This window comes from Zophobas morio, unplaced genomic scaffold (genome assembly GCF_036711695.1).
Source record: "Zophobas morio isolate AGI-343-1 ecotype UQ-CSIRO unplaced genomic scaffold, CSIRO_AGI_Zmor_V1 ptg000278l, whole genome shotgun sequence".
Taxonomy (NCBI): Eukaryota; Metazoa; Arthropoda; class Insecta; order Coleoptera; family Tenebrionidae; genus Zophobas; species Zophobas morio.
The window spans coordinates 21,848-45,593 of record NW_026972382.1 but is presented as its reverse complement, the minus strand read 5'-3'; the positions used below and the strand labels follow the sequence as shown (position 1 = coordinate 45,593).

The window sequence follows — 23,746 nt, the reverse complement described above, 5'->3', positions numbered from 1 at the left end:
ATGTAACTGTCTTACACAAATCTTTTGTAGTTCTTCTGCTTGTGTTACAGTAACAAAAAATATTATTCGATCTAATAATATCAGTCAGTACCATTCAACTTAAAGTAAAGTTAATTATGGTAACCCAGGGTTACTAACCGGATCAACTTTAAAGACAAGTGATCAGAAAACTTGAATAACTAATTCAAACTAGCAACAACACAAAAGTTAACAAAAGGAGGCTAGACGGCTGTTTTAGCTACAGCTGGGCGCTTTTTAGAGAGGGAACTCTGCAGATAGTCAAATTTCAAAGTAGATCACCTGGTCCTAACAAATATGGAGCCACAAAAGATATGCACATATATAGCTAGTTTACATTGTCCTCGCTATCAGATAAATAAGCAAGGTGGTACGCATATCAATTATTTCAAAATTACGCAAGCGTTTATTGTTGTTCACAAAACTATTTTAAATTGCTTTAAAAATAAATGGAATTGTAATTTCTAATCCACAAAAAGCGTTTGCTAAAATCTTATTTGTTAAGATAACCCAATCCCAATAAAAGACCACAATTACAGAGCTATTGCCATATATAGAATTTTTTTTTATTGCGGTTAAAGTTCTTATATTTGTTAAATTTTAATATAAAATAAATATTTTCTTCAGCAAATAAGCACTTGTTAGCAATGACAAATAAAGTCAATTAATTAATAAACAGAAATTATTTAACTTTTCAATGTTGTGTAGCTTAATAGCCTTCCTGAAAAACACGATCGATCTATTGATGAAAATCTTCGTTATTCGCGTTTAACGATAACTTGTATATTTTATTTTTAAGAAAAGCATTAAATAGCGCTACATTTTGCATGGCTAACACTGTTCTTTAATGAGCCAATGGGCCTTCGCTGTTTGCCAGCATCGGATTTTTCCTTTAACGTATTCAAAAATGTTTTTATCCATAGAATTAGTTAGCAGATAAGTGTCGATATTTACTTTTTACTAAATTCTGTAAGCAAAACTTAGACGGCAAGCAACTTAGCTGCTTTTTAGTAAATAAATATTGCGAGTATATTAATTTTATTGTTTAAGGAATTATTTATAATTTCAGGCTCGTTTATTGTTAATTTTTGACTTGTACTTAAATTTTTTTTTAAAAGTATATAACCTTGTAACCTTTATTAAATAACTGTCTTGTTAAATGTGTTTTTTAAAAATTAGTTAAAAATTTTACTAAATAGTCAAAAAGATGCATTTTTAGTTTTTTTTAAGTTTTCATTGTTGCTGAGCTTTTTGCTGTACATAACAGATTTTTAACTTATAAAAAAAAAAAAAGAGAACTGTTTTATGACGCCTATTTTTTCGAAGCCATATATAGCAGGATCTTTTTTGTTGCACTTGCAACTTTTCGAAGAACCAAAAGCTAAAGAATTTGTTATTTATATATTTTTAATATTTTTGTTATCAATTTTATTCTTTTATTATTGTAGCTTCTCTTTTATGAGGCAACTATTTATCAGAAAAGTAGCAATAAATCTCTCGATATCTCCATTTTATTCAATCGTTATATTAATTCTGACGCTGTTTTATCTGTACGTTTACCTTGTGATCTTGCGCTTGACGGCGATCGAAGTAGCATTCTTAACGAAGTAAATTTTTTTTAATTAAATATTAATTTAAGAAAACTAATATTATAATTTGATAGATTTGTGAGTGCATTTATTCTCGTTTAGAAACGCTATACCAAACTTTTGTTAAAGACCTTGCTGAAGGTTGCTTGTCTTTTTTTAAGAACTTTAAATAATAATGTATATTTTATATGCAATTTATTCTTAGCTTTAAAAGTTTTATATATTTTTATTATATCCTTAATTTTAATTTTTGTAAATATTAATATATTTTAGTTAATATTTTTTTAAAGCAAGTTAACTTAAATTTATTATTATTATTTTTTATACAAATTAAAGAAACATTTAGAAGGTTTTAATTATTTTTATTTTAATTTTGTTATTTATTATTCTTTTGAATGTAATTAATTTAACTTTTAATATTATTCTAGTCGAATTATTTAAAACATAAAGTTTTAATTACTTTTAATTTATTTAATTATTCTATATTTTGTTATAAATTTATATTTGTTTGCGTTATCTTATGAAAGCAATTAAAATTTTAGAAATATTAACATTAATTATTTTTGGCAAATTTTCTTTTAAAAACATTTAGATTTTTTAATTATTATTTTTCTGATTTTATTTTTGGCTAAAATAAACTTTAGTATATCTACTTTTTTTAAAGCACTTTTACTTTTAATATTGATGGTAATTTACATTATTTTATTTAATTATTTGGAATATTTAGAATTGTATTATCTTTATTTTTATTTTTGATTTTAATATTGGTTAAAAAAAATTAAATTTAATGTATTTTTTAAAGTATTTTTATTTTTAATGATAATAATTATTATTTTATGCAGATTATAAGAACATTTAAATATTTTCGTAATTTTTATTTTATTATTGACTTTAATTTTGGTTGAGATAAATTTTATTATATGTATTTTTATTAACAATAAAAATTACTATAATAAAGTTTATGTATAGAATAATTTTTTATATACTTTTTTTTTACTTTATTTGTTACTTTTCTTTAAAGTTTTTTTTAAGATTAATTAAGTTAACTTTATATAGTTACTAATTTTAACTCAAATTATTATTTATTATTAAATTTCAAATAATTAGTTATAAAAATATAATTTTTTTATTTTATAAATGATTATTACTGATTTCTGTATAAATAAATATTTTAATTTAATCTTATTTTTAAATTAAATACATTTTTCCTAATGAATAATAACTTTCAAAAATTGTATAAAAAATTATAATAATTGTCAATTTTTAAATTAAAAAAATTATTAATATAATATAATTTTTACAAACTCTTTTAAGTATAAAATAGAAAGAGCAACTATTTTAAAAAAAAACTTGAATCTTAAATTTTAAAAAGAAAATGTTTATAAAAATTATAAAGCAAAAAATTTTAGATTATTAAATTTTTAATTTAAATTTTTTCTTACTCAAAAAATTTTATAGTCTTAATAATTGCATTAAAATTTAAAAATTTTTTGTTTCTTGATTAATGCTTTCATATTAACTCTGTATAATTAAGTAAATGAAATTTTTTATTAATGTGAAAACTCTGAAAAGTATAATTACTTTTATTATATAATTATAATTTTTTTTAATGTTATTTAAAAAATATTTTTTCTAAAATATAATAAAACATTATATTTAGTTTTTTTATTTAAAGTTTAATCTATAAATATTTACTAATTCTTCAAATTTTTATAACATTTTTTTAGATTAAAAACTAATTAAAAATTATTTATAATAATAATTAAATTATTAAACTTTTATTATATATTTCTTTATAAATTTAAATTTTTAGAACTTTAAACTATAATAATTTTTTTATTTACTAAATTTTAAGATATTTAGAAAATATTTTTAGCAAAATTAAAAACTTAACTTATACTTAATTTAAAAAATTTTAAGTGCACAATAATCAAATTTATTACTAGTATTTATTCTAAATTTTATATAAAAGCTACTTTTTTTAAAAAAAATTTATAAAATTTTTAATTTTTTTTTAATGTATATAAAATATTTTAATTCTGTTAATTTTATAAAACTTTATAGCGAATATAATTTTAATAATAAAAAAATTTACTTATTAAATTGTTATATATTAAAAAATTTATGAGAATTTGTATTTTAACAAAATTAGTTTGTATTTTTTTAATTAATAATAAATATTTATTACATGAGAAAATTTGTTAGAACTTTTTTAAGAGAATTATTAAAAGTACAATTTTTTTTTGAATATAATTATTTTAAAAAAATTTTATTGTATAATGTGAAAAATTAAAATAATTATTAAGCGAACTTATAAAAAAAATTTTATATTACCAAATATTAAGAAAATATTATCTCTAAACTTTCTTTTTAAGAAATTTATATACTGTTTTTCCTTAAGAAAACTTTTATTAAATTTTATAAATAGAAAATTTTTTTTTAAGCAGAATTATTAAAAAAGAGTCAACTTAATTTTTTTTTTTATGTATATAAATAATATTACGCAAAGAATATGCTACTAATATTTATTATTAAAAATTTTTTCTAATAGCAAATATTTTTTAAAAAGATTATTTAAAAGTAAAATTTTTTTGATTAGAATAAATCTATGTAATGATTATTTATTTAACAGTTTTTTTAGGGGAATTATATATAAACATTAATTAATATTTTATATAAATCATTAAATAATTTTTTATTTACAGAATTATTAAAAAAATTTTAAGTATTTTTTTTTTTTTTAATATATTAAGTAAATTTATTAAGAAAAAAATGAATTATTAAAAATTTTAATTAATAAATTTTTTAAAATAAATATGAGTAACAAAACTAATTATAAATAAAAAATAAAAAATTTATAAAAATGAAAGCATTTATTAATATTATATAAAAATAAATATTTATAATAAAAATAAATGAAAGTTATATAATTAAAAAACTTTTTAAGCGAATATTATCTGAAAACAGTTAAGAAACGAAATAATGTAATAAAAAAATATAAATAAATAAATCTTTATAGAAATAAGTAAAAATAGAAACTAATAATAATAAAAATATTAAAAAAAATTATTGAAAAACTTCTTTTAACTATTTATAAATAAATTATTATATAAATAATAAAAACATTAAAAATTCTATTATTTAAAAGTTTTTACACGAATTATTTAAAAAAAAATAAAAAAAGTCACGAATAAACTAAATAATTATAAATAAATAATCATATAAATGATATAAGCATTTAATGATAAATAACTTTTGATTGAGAAAAATTTAAAAACTTTAATTTATAAATTATTTGAAAACAATTAAGTATTAAAATAATGAAATTTAATAATAATAAATAAATCGCAAAAATAATAAAAGCATTTATTAATATCTAAAAACTAATAATAAAAATTTAAAGTAATAAAATTTTTTTGCGGAAGTATTTGAAAATATGATTTTATTTATTTTTGTTATAAAATTTTATGAGTAAAATTTATTATTAATTTTTTTTTTTACATCATAAATTTTTTATTATTTTTATTTATTTTATTTTATTTTTAATATGATATTTTTAAATTATATATATATATTTATTATATAACATTTTTATTTTACTTATCTACAAATAAAACCTTTACAAATAAATAATTTTTATAAGCAATTTTTCTTTTAAAAGTATGACTAATTTATAAAACTTATGAGTAAACCTTATTAATTTTTTTATAAGTGGTATAATAATTATATAAAAATCCCGATTAATAAAGGTATATTTAAAATAATTTTTATTTACAAATTTTTTTATTTATACTATTAAAAAATACTACTGTATTAAATTTTTTTTTTTAAAACAATAAGTTTTGAACTTTTGTTTATAATTTTTAATTATTATTTTAGTGAAAAATGTTTTTACTAAGTTTGAATTTTTTTTATTTCAGAAATTGTGAACGTCATTTTTTAAGTACTTTTTAGTAGATTTTCAAAAACAAATATAATGAATTTTTTTAAAAAATAAGAGAATTTTGCGTCATTTTATTGTAAGTACTTTTTATGTAGATTTTTAATAACAATTATAATGAATTTTTTTATAAGACAATTTTATTGAAAATTTTATAATTTTTTTTTTGTTTTTACTCATTATAAATATTTTTTTTATTATAAAAAATTGTAAATGTCATTAGATTTCAAGTACTTTTTATGTAGATATTTAATAAAAATTATATTAAATTATATATATATATATATATAGAGGAATTTAGTTTAAAAATTTAGTAATTTTGTAAACTTTTAAGTTTTTTTTTAATTTTTAATTTCTGTTACTATAAAAAAGTAGTGAACTTTTAATGTAGATTTTATTAAATAATAAATTATGAATTTTTTGTGAACTAAAATTTTTTATTTAGATATTCAATAGTTTTGTAAATTTTTATTAAAAATTGTAAACGTCATTTATTTAAATACTTTTTATGTAGATTTACTAAATTAATTATAATGTATATATATTTATTTATATAAAGAAAGAATTTAGTTTAAAAATTAATTAGTATTTTAAATGTATATGTTTTCACCAATTTTTTTAAAAAAAATTGGAACGTTATTTTATTATAAGTACTTGTGTAGATTTTAAAAATTCTGATGGATTTTTTTACACAATAAAATTATTTTAATCATAAGTTTTAATTAGTATCAATTTGCAATTTCAATTTTTTTTTCTAAATTATTTTTATATATTATAAAAATTATTAAAATTATTTATAACTTCTTTAAGAAACGTTTTTATTAAATAATTAATTTGGGATCATTTTATAGTAAATTTTTTAAAATTTTTGTTAGTAATTACTTTCTTTCTTTCAAATTCAATGGATAATAGAAAACTTTTTTATAATTTTTGGATAATTTTGAAAGAATTAAAATAAATTGTAAAAGTTAATATTAACTTTTATATCGTAATTTTTTATTATAACCAAATAAACTTTATAAGTTTTAACTTTTACAAACGATTTAATATTAATTGATTTTTAGTTTAATTTTTAATTGTTTTATTATTTATATTTTATCTTATTATATATTTTTCATATAATATTAAAAATTTATTAAATATAGAAAAACTTTGAAGAAGTAATTTTATAATTTTTTATATAAATTTTAATAAAAATGGGTTATTCTATAATTTTGTTGAATTTTATTACTCTAATAACCAATGAACTTGCTTTATTTGTTCATTATATTTAATAACTAGAAAAATCACGTGTAATAATAAAGACTATTTTTATTGCCATTTTTTAGTGGATATTGTATAAAAATTGTATTTATAATTTTTTTTATATTGAAGAATGATTGGTTATACTTAATTTTCGGGATTTTTATAGAAAAAAATATGATATGCTGTAAATATTTTATTAATGATTATTATTATCATTTGCTTTTTATTTATTATTATTTTTGTTTTTAATATTATTATTATTATTGTATATTATTATTTATAATATATTATTTATTATTATAATTATGGTTTATATGTTTATTTATATTTATTTATTATTATTGTTGCCAACTTTTTTAGATGCAGCCTGTACTGAAGATTTTTTAAGCATTAATAATAATAAAGAAAAGTTTGAAAAGGTTATGGGTATGTTTTTCTATAGATTCTATTATTATAAAAATAATAGAATCTATTAGCGAAAGTAAATAGTTTACTATAATTAATAAAATATAAAATTATATAGAGTTTATAAGTTTTATGTGAAATTTAAGGATTTTTTTATTATTAAACAATAATTATAAACTTTAAATTAATAAAAGTTTGAAATTTTTAATATAAACATAAAAAGTTTATGTTTTATTTATAATTTAAGAAAAGTTTTTTAACAAAAATACTTTTTATATATTTTATTATAAAATATTAAAAGTTTTTAAGTTTCTTATAAAATTTTAAAAGTCTTTCAGTACAAATAATGATTAATTTTATTTAGTTTATAAGGTTTATATAGAATTCAAGAAAAGTTCATTTTTACAGTAAATAATAGTAAACTAGAATAAATAAAAGTTTATATATTATTTTTTTAAGAATTGGGAAGGTAATAAATAAGTTTATATATAAAAGTGTAATAATAATCTTTATATGTGGTAACATTGAAGAGTTTTTTTTTATTTAAAATAAAAAGTATTACTTTTTTAGAACTGAAAATGTTTTGAGTAAAATTTTTTACGATATTTTATTGTTAAAAAGTAAAAAAAAACTTTTTATTTCTAATATATAAATTATTCAATAAACTTTTTATAAAATTTAATAAAAAAGTTATTTTCTATTTTCTATTTTTCCCTACTAAAAAAAAAATATATTAGTTAACTTCTATAAACTTTTTATGTAATTTATTTTTTCTCAGCCTCTCTACAAACACGTGCTTCTGATGCTGAAAATGAAAGTTTTTACCTTCTCGAGCGTTTTCTTTTTTTCTTTTACGATCTGAATATAAAAGTTGATATGAAGGAATATATGGAAACTGTGAAGCTCACACCAGCGGAACTCAGTAATTTGTTTATTTATATTTTTAAAAAAAGGTCGAAAAATGGATATGTTGAGCTAATTTGTGTCAGTTTATGGTCATATGGCGTATTTTGCGTACGTATTGGCACATTATTAATATAATTTTGTAAAGCTGCGTGAAGAGTTTATTGCCTAGTTGTAATCAGCTTATGTATAGTATGGCGCATATTGCGTGCTAATTTGGTACATATTATATAAAAATTCTTTAAAATGCATCTGTTTAGCTAATTTGTGTCAGGTTATGTACATATTTGTGCATTATTAAGGTGCTTGTGAAGCTGCGTGGAAAAAATGCACCTTTTAGCAAAGCTGCGACATTTTATGTCTTACCTGCGCTTATCGTGTTGCGTATTGGTACGTTATTGCGTACACTTCTTTAAAAATTAAGAAAACTGCACCTTTTTTTTTTTATAGCTAATTTGCGTACTTATTTTGTTGTTTGTATACTTTCATTAAGAAGTATGAATAACTTGATAACTACTTAATGTATTTGGGGTGGTGTACATATAAGATACCCAAATAACGTACAAATTGATACAAAGAATGATTTTTATTGTATTTACTGACTCTGGCTTATAGTAAGCATATTTGTATTTTTTAATTAAACCGCACCTGTTTATGTAAGTTGCGTCCGTTTTTGGACAAATAGGCGTTTAAACGGTAGATAAATAAGTTTTAGCAAATGTTTATTATTTATAAATATTCGTGCCTGTGATCGGAACGAGCATTTCGTTTTTTTATAACCTAAATTGCATCCGTTTGCGTGATATGTGTACTTCCGCAAATAAAATGAATTATAAACCACTAAAGCGTTATGGAAAAGAGCCAATGAAATGATTTATAGATACACAAATTAAAATAACATTAACTAAAGCGTTTACAAAAAGAGCCAATAATGTGATATATAAATGCACAACTTAAAATAAAAGTAACTACAGCCTTTGTAAAAAGAGCCGATGAAATGATTTAAAAATTACACAAATAAATAATTAATTAAAGCGTTAAAAAAGGAGCCAATGACACAATTAATAATGCACAACTAAAAGAGCCAATTAAGGTATGAAAAAAGACCCGTATAACGAATTTTTTGTTATAAATATTCGACTATTATACATTTTGATAAGAGCATCACAATAAAATGTGCTTGTATAGCTAATTTGCGTCCTTCCAGTGGTTATTTGTCCACATGTTAGTAAAAGCATTATTAGTAATTTACCTTTTTCAAACCATCCAAAAACCTCATCCTTATGAATGAGTTGTGTCCGATTATGTGCAATATGCGCTTATGACAGTTATTTGTTACCTTAAAAATTTATAATATTTTATAATAAAATATAAAAATTATAAATATTAATAATGAAATAATAAAGTTTTATTTATAATATAAATAATATTACTTTTACTTTTTGTTTGAACTTTTTTAAATTTGTAAATATTAAAAAGAATATAAGATTTTTAATATCATTTTTGAAAATACTAAAACAATATTTTATGAATAATTATAACGATATATCATAATAATTACATAATATTTTAAAATTTTATAAAATAAAAAATAATATCGTATCTTTAAATTATAACATTTATTATACATTTAAGCTAAAAACTTGTAAGAAGAAAAAACATAAAATAAATTTTTATTAGTTAATAGTTTTATGTTAAAATTTTGTAATAAGTAGAAATTGTATATATAGTTAGCGCATGTAGCAGAAGCGAGCCGGTGAAGGAGTTTTTTGGAAAGTAAAAAGCACTGAGTTTTTATTGGCCACTGCACACAGTATTCGTCCAATAAAAAGATGCTATGTTTTTATATGCAGGCGTGCCTTCCTCTGAGTAACTCAGGGCCGGCTTTATTTTTTTGGTTAAAAATATTGTGAACCAAATTTTTTGTAATATTTATAAAATTTTCAGGAATAATAAAATAATTAATAGAATATAGAAAAGATTGTAAAAATATAATGAAAGGAGTTAAATTTTTTATGTTAAAAGTATATAAAGTATAAAAATAATGAAAATATATTTTTATTGAATAGTAAAAAGTTTATATTTGGAAAAAAAACTTTTAAATAGTATTTTATTATAATTAATATTTATTAGTTACAACTTTATAATATAAAGAAATGAATACATAAAAAAAAAGTTTTATAGTATAAATTATTATATATAAGTTTAAAGGAAAACTGTCAAAATAATATATTCAATTCTAATAAATAAAAAATAAAAATGATTGAATAAACTTTTATATAATATTTAAATTTTTATTATTTACATAATAAAAAGTGAAATATTAATATAAAAAATAATATTTTACAAAATCCATATATAAAGCTTCTTTTTAATATAAGAGTAAGAGAGCAATTTAAATAGTTTCTTAATATAAATAAAAGATAAATTATATATTAAAATTATTGTATAATGAAAATATAAAAACGATAATTATTATAAAAAATACTTCAGAAAAAAATTCATTTTACTTTCATATGAAATTTTATTAATTATTAATGTTTAAATAAAGTTTGCCATAATATAAAAATCTATAAAGAAAATAGTAAATTGTTGTATATAAAAATTTTTTTTATAAAGAAATTATATATTAAGCAAATTCGAAGTTCGACAGCGAAACTTCATACTTTTTTCACTAGAAAAAAAATAAAAGTTTTAAGCTTTTTTAATGCCCATGGAATGGTCCAGCGAGCACATGATGGGCCGCTACACTTCATTATTTTTTTTTATATATTTTTTAGGTGGGGGGAACGTAAAACCTTTTTTAGAGTTGAGTTGATTTTAATGGGTCCAAAAAACCCTCGCTTTTAAGTGAGGGCTAACTTATTTCTTTTTTTTATTATTCAGCACAAAAGTTTTTAATATTTCTTTATTCTTTATGTTTGTTATACAGATCAATTTTACTTATTATAATATCGTAATATAATAAAAACTTTATTTTTCTGGCACGAAAATTTATTATATCATAAAAAAATATCCTTTTTTACGTTTTTGGAGTATAAAAAAGTTTATTCTTCTAATAAATGAAAGAAAAAAGAATATCTTTTTATTGAGCTTTTCAAGCAGAACAGCAACCTTACTTATGGCTTAGCAACAGTGCATCTTTATCCGAATTATCGGACGAATGGGATTTATGTAGTCCATCTGAACACGTGGAGGTTTGAAAACTATCAGGAATATTTAATTATAATAAAAGCATAATGAAAAGTATATTAAATATACCGAAAGAAATAAAATTAAAATAAGAATAATAAAGTATAATAATATAAAGTATATAAAGTGTATTGAAAATAAATAAAAAATAATATTATATAAAGTATAAATAATAATAAAAAGTGTAATTACTGTATTAGAAACAAATTTATAATTATTAAGTACAATAAACATTTTTTATTTAGTAAAGAATAATACTAATAATAAAAACATTAAATAAATTATAATGATAATAAAAGTGTAGTACTTTATATTAAAGTTTTATACCAATAAAAAAATTAGTATAAAATAAACTATAATTAATGATAAAGAATATTGAATATTGTGGAGTAGAAAAAACTATAAGAAATAAATAATAGTAAAATAATAATAAATATAATACTTATAAGATTTAATAATAATATAGAAAAGTATAATAAATCTATTTGTAATATGTAATAAATTTAATAATGATAATAAAAATTATAGATATATTACTTTTATATTTAATTTAAGTACTTATATATTATTGTTCTTATTTTCTCTTCATTGTTTTATGAATGGCTACTATTTATTAGTTTCTATAAATATTTTATTATTTACTATATAAATACTTTTGTAGAACTGCAGTACTTCAATAATAATAAATTTTTAAAACTTTTAAAAATTTAAAACAATTATAAAATGTAATAAATTTATTTTAATAATATAAATAATTATTTTTTACGTCTTTTTATTTACTACAAAACTTTTCTATAAAACTAATATTAAAAGGGAGTATTATAATTATATTTTACTAATAAAATAAAATAATTTTTTCCCCTGACAACTTTTTATACTACTGAACTATTCTTTAAAACTAGAACAATGCAGAATGCGAGGCGGAGCAAGTTAATACGATAAAGACGAGCGCGCGCCCTCTCAGCACTGCATCGCTTACAAACTATTGCGTTTCGGATATTCTCGAAGTTTTATCGGTTATTATTATAGTTATTAATCTATTAGTTACTATTTATTTTTTATTATAACGGTTATTTAATTATTATTTATTATTATCATTGTATTTACTATTTATCATTTATTATTATTTTATTACTATTATATATTTATATTATTTATATTTAATATTAATTATTATTTTTATTTTATATTTCTATAATTTATAATTTTACTAATTATTAATATTATAATTCATAATTAGTCATTTTTTATTATATATATTTACTATTTATTATTTATTATTATTCAGTTAGAGAAGGACTATGAAAGTTGGGTCGCAAAAGTTCCGAAGGATATTCTTAAGAAAACTAAAAAAGATGAAGTAAAGCGGCAGGAACTTATTTACGAGTTATTCAAAACTGAAAGGAACTTTCTCTCTGCGATGGTCGCTCTTAAGGAAGTTTTTCAGGACAGTATTATTCTTAAGGATCTATTGAAAACTGAAAAAGTATTATTATTATTTATTATTATTATTACTATTAAAAAATAAATTTTTAAAGTTCAATTTTTTAATGATAATATTGAACTCTTTTAAATTTTATATTTTTATTAATAAATAAAAGTTCAACAAGATTATAAGAATATTTAATTTTTCTAATAATAATAATGATAATAATGATCATATACTTTTTTTTAATTTCATATTTTTATTAATAAATAAAAGTTCAACATATATAAAAAAATATTATATTCTTTTAGTTTATAATTTTTATAATTATAATATATATATTTTTTACTTTGTTAAACTTTACTTTATTAATAAAAATATTATATATATAAAAGTATATTATTATTATTACTAAAAAAATTTTAATATAATAAATATAAATTCTTATAATTATCCAAATTTTTTATATTTCTTGTTGACTTTATTTTATTAATAAAAATATTAAATTCAGAAAATTATTATTATTAAAAATTTTAAACATAAAAAGTATATAGATTCATATTTTTTTTGTTGAACTATATTTTATAATAAAAATATCAAATCTATAAAAAGTATATCATTATTATTATAATTAAAAAATATTTATTTTCATAATTATAATATATAGTTTATATTACAGTTGAACTTTATTTTACTAATAAAATAATATATATAAAATAGTATATTATTATTATTAATACATTTAAACTTAAAAAATATTTTTTTATTTTTATAATTATAATATTAAATATTAAATTAAGAAAAACAAGTATAATATTATCGTTATTAAAAATTTAAACATGAATATATAAATTTTTATAATTAAAATTATTTATTATGTTGGTGTTAAACTTTATTTTTTAATATTACTATTATTAATATCAACTTTAAACATAATATATTTACTTTATAATTATATTACTTTTTTTTTAAATATTTGTTGAATTTCATTTTAGTAATAAAAATATTATATTTAAAAATTGTGTTGTTATTATTAATATTATTACTAAATAGTTCAAAGTTAAGATAAATATAGTTTTATAGTTATAATATTTTTTTAAATATTTGTTGCATTTTATATTAATTATAAAAAAATTAATATTATGTAATAATTTCTATTTTTATAATTATTCTTTATTATAATAATTTTTGCGGAGCTTTATATTATTTTTAAGGATATTAAACTTGAAAAATATATTATTATTAAATACTTAGACATAAAAATATAAATTATTAATAATATTATCTTTTTTTGTATTTCTATTTTTAATATTTAATATATTATAATTATAAATAATTTTTATATGATTTTATTGAACTTCTTATTAGTATAAATTATATTAAATTTCAGAGGGTTTATATATTATTATATAGTCGTAATTTTATAAGGAAATGTTTATTTTTTATATAAAAGTATATTTTTTGGTGAACTTTATATCATTATTAAAAGTACTAACCTTAAAAAAAATATATTATTATTATAATTTTTCACTTTCTATTATAATCAAATATATATTATTAAAATTACTAGGATTTATATTAGTAATAAGTTTTAAGAATTTTTTAGTTAACCTCTAACAATAATATTATTTTTTTTGTTGTACATTTTTAATTATTCTTTATATTAACTTTTTTTTAATGTTTTTTTTATGTAGAAGTGCTTTTTTAAATGATAATTATTATTAAAGGCTTCTACAATTATAATAGTATTATTAAATATTTATACAAAAGTTTTTTATATATTATTTATTTAGACGTGATACTTTATGTTAGAATTTCCTTATAATTTATAATTATTATTATTATTCATAATTTTAAAAATATTAATCCCTTCGTCAATAAATATTTTAAATTTTCTTATAAATTTTTTTAAATTGGACTAATTTTTTTAAAAATTTTTAATTTTTCATAAGAAAATACTTTTCTTATTTTCATTATAATCATTATTATAAAAAATTAATACTTTAACTTTTTGTGTTGCATTAATTTTTGGAATCAACTTATTAAGTAATTTGCTACTCGTCATATGTTTTGGTCCTAGGTATACTCCATCTTCGCTAATTTGGACGATATTGTAATGCTCAGCTACCAAATGCACCGACGAATGAAAGGGAAGGCAATGCGGGAATACGTCGTTTCTACGATTGATGATTTGTTTGATGAACAGGCAAGCCAATAAGCTTCTTATTTATGTGTATTCTAGACAACAGGGATACGTTGCAATTTATATTTCTTGATATTTTGCGTTTATAATTAATTATTATTTATAGTAATTATAAAAGTTTTATTTTATTTTTTTGCAAAACATAACTTTTTTATAATAAAGTAATTTTAAATAAAAGAAAGGTATAATAAAACTTTCTGTTAAAGTAATAATAATAAGTATATTTTTTAAAAATTTCAAAAAGTATAATAAATATTTTTCTTTACATATTTTTTATGAATACATAACTTTTTTTTCACTTAATATTATTAATATTATTATAAATTTATTTATTTTTTATTATTATAACAATTATTAAAAAAATAATAATCCAAAGTAAAACTAAGAATATAATAGTAATTATAAAAAATAAAAAGTTTATAATAATATTGCTTGTAGAATTTTACTTTTTAATATGTCTTTTATAAATATATTATATTTTTTTTCCATAATAAATTTTTTAAATGTTTATTAGTTTGAATCATACAAATCATTTGCAATATTTTGCTCGAATCAGCCAATCGCTAAGGACATTTTGCACTTGGAGCGAAAAAAGAGTCCAGCGCTGGACCAGTTTCTTATCGAAGCTGAAAGGGATCCTCGTTGCAATAGAATGAAGATGGTATTGATTATTTATTACATAATAAAAATATAAAAAAAAATAACAAGGTTTCTTTATATATAATAAATATTAAAAGTATAAAACTTTTAAAGTGATAATATAATAATATTTATAAGTAAAATTTTTATTATTATTATTAATATTTGTTATATATATTTTATTAATACTTTATATATATTTTACTTTTTAATAATTTTTAATTTTTTTTATAATCATTATTATATACGATGTTTGTGCATTATAATTATGGTTATATTTACTTTTGAAATCTTTAACTTTTTTTTATAATTTTACTTTATTTTATTTATTTTTATTTGTTTTTATATTTTATAAATATATTTTTTAATTATATATATAATTTTATGAATTTTTTATTTTTTATATTAATAATAAAGTTTACTGCAAAAAATATTGTTATAATATTTTTTTTTAACGTTTACATTTTACAAAGATAATAAGTACTTTATACTTTACTATTTATAATAAACTTCTATAAATTTTTATTATATAATAAAGTTGTTGTTTACATATTTTATTTTATATTCTATATTCTATAAAAAGCTAATTTTTTAAAAATATTTATATTTATTAGTTTTTTATTATTAATATATTATTTTTTATAATAGAATTCTATAATTTTTTTTATTTTTATATAATGAATTTTTTTTGTACTTTTTATAATTATATAAGAGAATTTGTTATATATATATATATACTATTTAATATTTATTTCTTTTTTTTATATTTATAATTAAAATTATGCTTTTTTCATATTAACTATTTAATTAATTTATTTTAATATCTTTAAGTTTTTATATAAAACTTATTTATTTCTATCAATTAATATATATTTTTATTTATATTTTTTATATGAAATTTGTGTTTTTTATACTTATTAATAATTACTTTAATAAAAAAAAAGTTTTTATTTAGTTGATTTTTTTCTTTATAATAATAATAAATAAAGTTTACTGTTAAAAATATTATTAAAATATTTTATAAACGTTCACTTCTATAAATATAATTACTTTTATTTTTCTATATTATTTTTTTTTACGTATTTTATATAAAGTTTTTTAATTATATTTACATATAAAAAAATTTATAATTATTATTTTATATAATTTTTATCTACTTAATAAATATTTATATTTCTGCTTTTATGTATTATTATATTTATTTTCACTTATTATAATGATAATATAAAAAATATTTATTGATTAATATTAGTATAAAAATATATTTAAAAATTGTTTTAGTTTTATTATAATTATTGTTATTCACCTTATTGCTTTCAAAAAAAATAGTTATAAGAGAGTTTTTATAGTAATATTTTATTATTTATATATTTGTTATTATTATAAATATTATTTATTATTATTACTTGAGTTTTACTTTTTTTTTTACATATAAATATTTTTTAATATTTTTCAAGGAGGACATGTTTATTATGCCTATGCAAAGAATTACTCGTTATAATTTGTTCTTACAAAATCTATACGAAAAGTCAAAAAATGCAAAAGATAAAGAAAGAATATATTCTTGTCTTTCTCGAGTTGCCGGAGTATTATTATTATTGTTAATATTTTTAGTACTACTTAATGATTACTTATATAAATTTATTAATTATTAAAAGATCTTTAAGGAAATTAACTTTTTTATATATTTTTACTTAATTTCCATATATTAATTATACTTATTAAAACTTTGCTTTAGTTTTCATCGTTAATATTGAATTCTTTATTATCGTTATTTTATTTTAACTTTTTACTTTTCATATTCTAAAATATTGTTACATGTCGTTTTTACTTTTATTAGGTGCTTAGTTATGTAAACACGAGGACTAAACGGGTAGGAAATATTTACGAATTAAAAAAATTGCAGGACATGCTTGTGCTAGAAAATAATGTTAAAGTAACTTTTATCTCTTTTTTATTGGGACTTTTTTCTTCCTAAATTTAATTAATTTTTTTTTCATTTTTTGATTGGCTATTTTATTTTTATTATGTATCATTAATTTTTTTATTGAAGTATAGAAATATCTTCTATTTTATTAATGCCTTTTAAAGATATTCCTATTTCTCATATTGGCGCTTTTTTTAGTTCGTGACTTCTTTCATTATTTTTTGTGTTCTATGGTTTTTCTTTAAATATTCCCTTATTTTAATATTTTGATTGGTTCTTTAAATCAACCCTTCTACTATTATTAATCCTTTTTCTTTATTATCTTCTTCTTGCTTTCTACTTTTATTAAAAACTTTATAATTTTAGTACAATTTTGATTATTATTTATTTTTATTAACTTTATCAATTTATTTTTATTTTTAATAATAATATTCGTTAACGATTTTTCATATACTTTATTAAAAGTTTTTTTTTCTATAGACTTTATTAACTTTTGCTATTATTTTTTTTTTTTAATTATTACAAATGAACTTTATTTTTTTACTTATATATATTTTTAAGAAACTTTTTGTTCTTAATCATTATTTTTGTACTTCAAAAAAAAACCTTTTACACTAGTTTAAAAATTTTATAAATATTTTATATTCTACTTAATTATTATGAATATTACTTTTAATACTTTTACTTTTTATCATTCGAACTTTTATTAAAGTATGTAAATATTCTAGTTATTTGCAATAATAAATATTAAATATAGCAAATAATAATAGTGAAACACTAAAGTTATTAATAAAAAAATAAAATTATTACTTTTTTATTATATTTTTAAACTTTATTATTTTATATATTTATAATAAATAATTCTTTAGTTTTATATAAAATTTTAATTATAATATTTCTTTAAAATTTTTTAACTCTAATAACCGACCAGCTGGACTTGTGCGATTCTCCACGTGACTTTATACGGCAAGGCGAGCTCATTGTTAATTCCGCTGTTTCTGTAGAAGAAATAAAAAAATACGCCACCAAGCATAGCAAAAATGCTTATAGCGTAGAAGGTTAATATATAAAAGTTTTTTTTAGTGGAATATATAAAAAATTTTATAAAAAAGTTTAAGAAAACTTTTTAAAAATATAAATCAATATATAACTTTTGCTATTTTTTTATATATTTTATAAATATAAGACAAGTGGAAAAAAACTTTATTGTCACTTTTATAGTATAAATATATGAAAAAAGGCTTAAAGTATGGAAATTTTATGTGCACTTTTGTAGATTTAAAGTTTTCATTAAAAAGTTTAAAAAAAGTGTAGACAAACTATTTGAATAATAAATTTTATATAAGTACATGATTTTTTTTGTTTTAGTTTTCTTTAGTATATAAAAAGTTTGTTATATTTTTTATAATATAAATTTATATATTATTTTTATATTATTAAAAATTTTTAATAATAATAAATAAATAATATTTTTTTTAATTAGAAGTATAAGGTTTTTTTTCTATAAAGTATTTTTTATTGCTTATTATTATGCATATTTATAAAAATTTCGCGTTAAATAGGTTTTCCTTCATTCTTATATTGCTGTTTAACAGCTTTCTCATTGGTGTTTTTAGCTTTTTTTGTTCTATTTTAGCAAGAATTAGCCAGTTTTAACTATAATTATTACTGTTTAGGCGCTGATAAAAAGAAGGACGGACAGGAATCCTTAAAAAAAACTATTATTGTACTGAACGACATGGTCATAATAGGAACTCTTTCAAAAAATAAACTCATTGTAAAAGATGAACCTCTTCTTTTTACGGAAGTCCACGTGACTGACGGGATCGGCGGAGGTCAGTTATTTATATGATACTTTTTGATTGGTTACGAAAGCCTTTCTTTGGTTTCTTTTAATTAAAGTTTATAATTTGTGGCTATAAAAATTCCACTACTACTATTTGTAAAGTTTACTATTAAGTGAAAATCTGGATTTATTGATTGTGTTTTAACTTTTTTTTGTTTTTAATTTGTTACTTTTTGAAATTATTTGGTACAAAATATTCTGTTTTTGGTATTTTTATACCGTATCTTCACATTAGAACTGTGTTTATAATCCAACAATACCTTTTCGATTAAATATTATTGACACTAATTTTCAGTATTTGTTAATTTTAGGTATTACTTGGCATTTTAAAATTAATTCTGTACAAATTAAGCGATTTATAGGATTAATGCTGATTATAATATTTATATATAATTTTTTTTTGTGGGTATTCAAAAAATATATATATTAGAAAATTTTACTTCGTTTTTATAATTATTAATTAATATTATTATTTTTCAGGATCTTTGAAATCTTTTTTTCTGTTAAACAAAACAAAAAACTCGTTAACTGAATTTGTTTGCTTTTCTGTTGCTGAAAAAAAGGCGTGGATCAACGTTATTAGTACTGCTGCAAAAGAAGCTTGTCTCGCGCAATTACCAATGAAATAAAATAAAAAATATAAAAAATAAAACTTATTATTTTGTCAGTCAGTTGCGCCTTTATAAAGGCTCAAATGGGAGGTAAAGGAAAATGCGCAGCTAATAAAAAGTAGTCGGTAGAAACCAAATAGATAGTAATCGTAAATATTTTGACGAAGCGCTCACGTATTACTAAGCGACTTATCAAAAACGCTTATTCGAAAGAGGAGGCGGTCGCTCTTATTTTTATTTTAGCAGTTAAGTTTAATTAATCTTCTATAAAGTTACTATAAATTTACTTCTATATTAGATAAAGATAACATAAAATTCTTTTTTTCACCTCGCACTCAGAAATTTTCCAATGATGGTCTCAATTTGATATACAAAATTCATAAATTCATAATTATTTGTAGTTCATATTTTGTACCCACTTTGCTTTGGATCACGAGGAGGAGCGATGGTAAAAGGGCAGTGAGCATCCTTACAGAGAAAAAATCTATTTTTTAGTTAAATTTATTCCCTAAATTAAGATAATATAAGTTCATTCAATTTTCCACAATAATATATCCCTTAATTCACCCAAACTTTTTTATTTATTTAAAAAGACAATAAATGGATTTTACTCATGCGCCCTTTGTCGAGCATTTATACTGAATACTATTTATATTTGTATTTCCACAACTTATGGACGTTATTTTATAAAACTTTTTATTATTTTTTTTACCAAAAAAAATTAAAGTATTATAGTTTTACTAAGAAATATTTTATTGGGTCAAAAACCTAAATCAGTTCTTGATATGGCAAATAGGCTTCCGAATACAAGTCTGTATTTTTTTTATTTAAAAATGTAAAACTTTTACATACTACAGCGCTAAATAAGCAAGCGCATTCTTGGTAAATAAGCAGAGCTGGGATATGAATTAAAGTAACAAAATAAGAATTACTAAAAACTTAAGAAATTTAAAAAACTCGCAAGCAAATCTTTCTGTAATAAAATAAACGGCGTGGCCACAACTTTGATCTTAAGGTAACTGCAGAATGCTTGAATTTTATGTTCATAGGCGATAGGAATAACTTAGTCTTTTAAATACAGGATTTCTTTAATTTTAACAAAGCGATTCCCTATCAAAAGGGGTTCGGCAATATTTATGTCGAGGTTGGATACAAGTTTTTATGTTAACACATTAATAACTAATAAAAGCTTTTTTCTTTATCCTCTACTTGTGAGCTATCAATGATAATAAAAAAAATTATTTTAATTGAATCCAAATTTTTCTTGTATTCGGTAGTCACAACTTTTCTAAGTAAACGTTGTTGATCTTATATAGTAACAATGTTTTTTAATAAATCTAAAGGTAAAAAAACCGCTATAACTATTATTACTAAACCAGACTTCGTGAGTTCTTACTCATTACTATTAAGCGCTAATTGATCTTCAAGGCATTGCGACATCGTACCACTTGAAAAAGGCGTTTCCGTTCGCAGACAAGGGTCTTCAATTCTTCATACAAGCGGCTAGGACGGAACTCGGCTTCGCGTTAAGTTGCTGGAGTGTAATACGCTGTCACAGCGCCCTCGACTCAGTGAAAACTACGTCCATTAGGGCGGGCGTCCTTAGTAAGGCGGGAGATGTTTATATGGCTATATTAAAAGCCGAGAAAAATTGAGCCTAATTCGTGAACTGGCAGGTGGTCCGACGAGTATTCGTACCTTCTTTGCTTCTAAATTCGACAATTTTTCTCGTGTCTGAGACCCCCGAACTCGCCACGTGCATTACATTGCCTTTTTTTAAAATATATTTTACACATGGAAATAACAACAGGTTTATCAAGAAAGCGCTCACCCCTCTAGTGGGAGCTCAGCAGAGGAGGCCTGACTAGTAGTGGCGCTTCCAGTGTCTCAAGGTAGCCTCGGGCTGCAGTTGGGGTTGCCCACCTCACTCGGGGGTGTCTTTTTGGCGATTTTTCATGCTTTTTAGCCCTCCAGGACAATCATGATGAACTCCTTCGGGTGGTCATGCGTACCGCTTAGATCAGAGTAAGCAATATAATAGGTCCTCTTTTATAAAGGGCCTGACTGTAGTATGTCAGACCTTTTATTAGTACGCGCTTAAAGTACGTGCCCAGGCGCAGAACTCTGAAGTTTTGGAGCGCACTAAATCTTTCAACAGCAACATTATTCATCCGTTGCAGTCAATAGTTTTATTGCGGTTGCAGGAGTAAAATTTTAACGCAGCATGGTGCGCAGGAAGATATTGCTTTCTCCAAGCAGCAACGGGGAAAGTGCGTGGCGTAGAATACTGCTTTAACCCATCGAGTGTTAAAATTTTAACTCTTTTAACTGTATATTTACAAGCAATTAATTTCTTAACTCTACGATTTATGCCGTCTTAATAGACTGGGGCCTCCAAATCTATAGACAAAAGGCAAAATGAACAAGAGGACAATTAAGTAATATAAATATTTATTACCATAAGTTATAATGTCCAGAACCAAGCTTTTGGTTGTTAGTTCGGCAGCAGCTGATGTTATTTTGCCCGAAATAATATAAATCTGAGTTGGCATTCCTTGTGCGCCAACATTGGTTTTTCCTGCGTACTGACAAGTGGATTTCAAAAGAATAATTAGCAAAAAATATAACTATGCAGTCGATGTGTTAGCTAAGATCAATAACTGTGCTAGAAATTATGACTGAGAATCATCTAATTCTTCAAAACTTGAGCAGTTAGCGCAATGTCTTTTAAAAATAAGGAGTGCGTTATTTTTTTATGAGATAATGCAAACCTGATTTGTCAGCGTTCGATCTTTCAGCCAATCCTGATGTGTGTACTGACCATATATATTTAACTCTAAACTTTTACGGGAATTTTTTTGTTTAATTATTTTAATTTAAGGGTCTTATTGTTTTTTGAAATCAGCGACATTAGTTTCAATTTGTGATGTTAAATTTTTATTATTAGATTTTAAGTTCCAGGTGGATTAGATAATTTAGATTTTTAAAGTTTTAAATTTAGAGCAGAAAAAACATTTAATGCCTCCTGCCTATTAAATGAGTAGAGCTAAGTCATTTGCGCTATATCACATATGTATATTTAATACAAAAAAGGTGGCAAAAAAGATCTATAACTTTTTTTCAGCGGATTAAAGAACATCAAATTTTATTATTGATATTTGGTGGCCCATTTAAGCATTTTGTACAGTATTTTGCGATAGAGTATTTTATTGATAGCTTTATTGAATTAAAAAATTTGGGCTGCAGCTAACGTTTTTTTCTCTAAACAATTAGGTATTGTGAATAGAGGGTCTGGAGGCCTGTAGGCGGATAGAAAGCTTTTACCTACAAAGTTCTTCACAGTTACAATATTCTGCGGTCTTATAAAAATTACTGACTTTGCTACTTCTCCAAAAATGAGAAAAAAAAAAACTTTTACGGCAATGCTTACCTACAAGTGCGTACTTTTAGGAAGTAAATAAAAATTACAGTAACGAAATCTAGCAGCCCGTAAAGAAGAGTAACGCATAAAAATAATATCTAAAGTCTTTTAAATTTTAATAATATAAACTATATAAAAATGTAATAATACTAAAAAATAGAGGTAAAAAAATTTAAATACATTAGGTTGGTAAAGTAATATGAGCTCGTTTTTAGAGATTCAATACCTAGTGATTTTAATTTATCCCTCCTAGAAATGAGTGAATTTTTTTTCTTTATTACAAAATGTTTTCAATATAACTATAAAAGAGATTTTATTAAAAAAAAAGGAAGACTTTAGCATTATTTTTATTATAAATGTTTTTCTTAAAATAAAAGGTGT

At 19.9% G+C, this 23,746-nt stretch overlaps 1 protein-coding gene across 1 annotated transcript; it reads left to right on the top strand.

Annotated features, from left to right (window-relative positions):
* The first annotated feature begins 1,358 nt into the window (after positions 1-1,358).
* On the top strand, positions 1,359-19,962 carry LOC135119685 (rho guanine nucleotide exchange factor 12-like). The gene is made up of 15 exons (XM_064044085.1): positions 1,359-1,410; positions 1,467-1,625; positions 1,682-1,748; positions 7,153-7,218; positions 7,976-8,119; positions 11,206-11,297; positions 12,195-12,308; positions 12,581-12,778; positions 14,799-14,924; positions 15,436-15,582; positions 17,018-17,146; positions 17,401-17,496; positions 18,419-18,545; positions 19,164-19,322; positions 19,814-19,962. The coding sequence occupies exons 4-15, from the start codon at positions 7,215-7,217 to the stop codon at positions 19,960-19,962; spliced, it is 1,485 nt and encodes a 494-aa protein (XP_063900155.1). The 5' UTR covers positions 1,359-1,410; positions 1,467-1,625; positions 1,682-1,748; positions 7,153-7,214.
* The last annotated feature ends 3,784 nt before the right edge of the window (positions 19,963-23,746 follow it).

Coding starts and splice junctions, on each gene's coding strand:
- LOC135119685 (XM_064044085.1), top strand. Junction 12,779..14,798: donor ATCTATTGAAAACTGAAAAA/GTATTATTATTA, acceptor TTTTGGTCCTAG/GTATACTCCATCTTCGCTAA. Junction 17,497..18,418: donor TGCTAGAAAATAATGTTAAA/GTAACTTTTATC, acceptor ATAACCGACCAG/CTGGACTTGTGCGATTCTCC.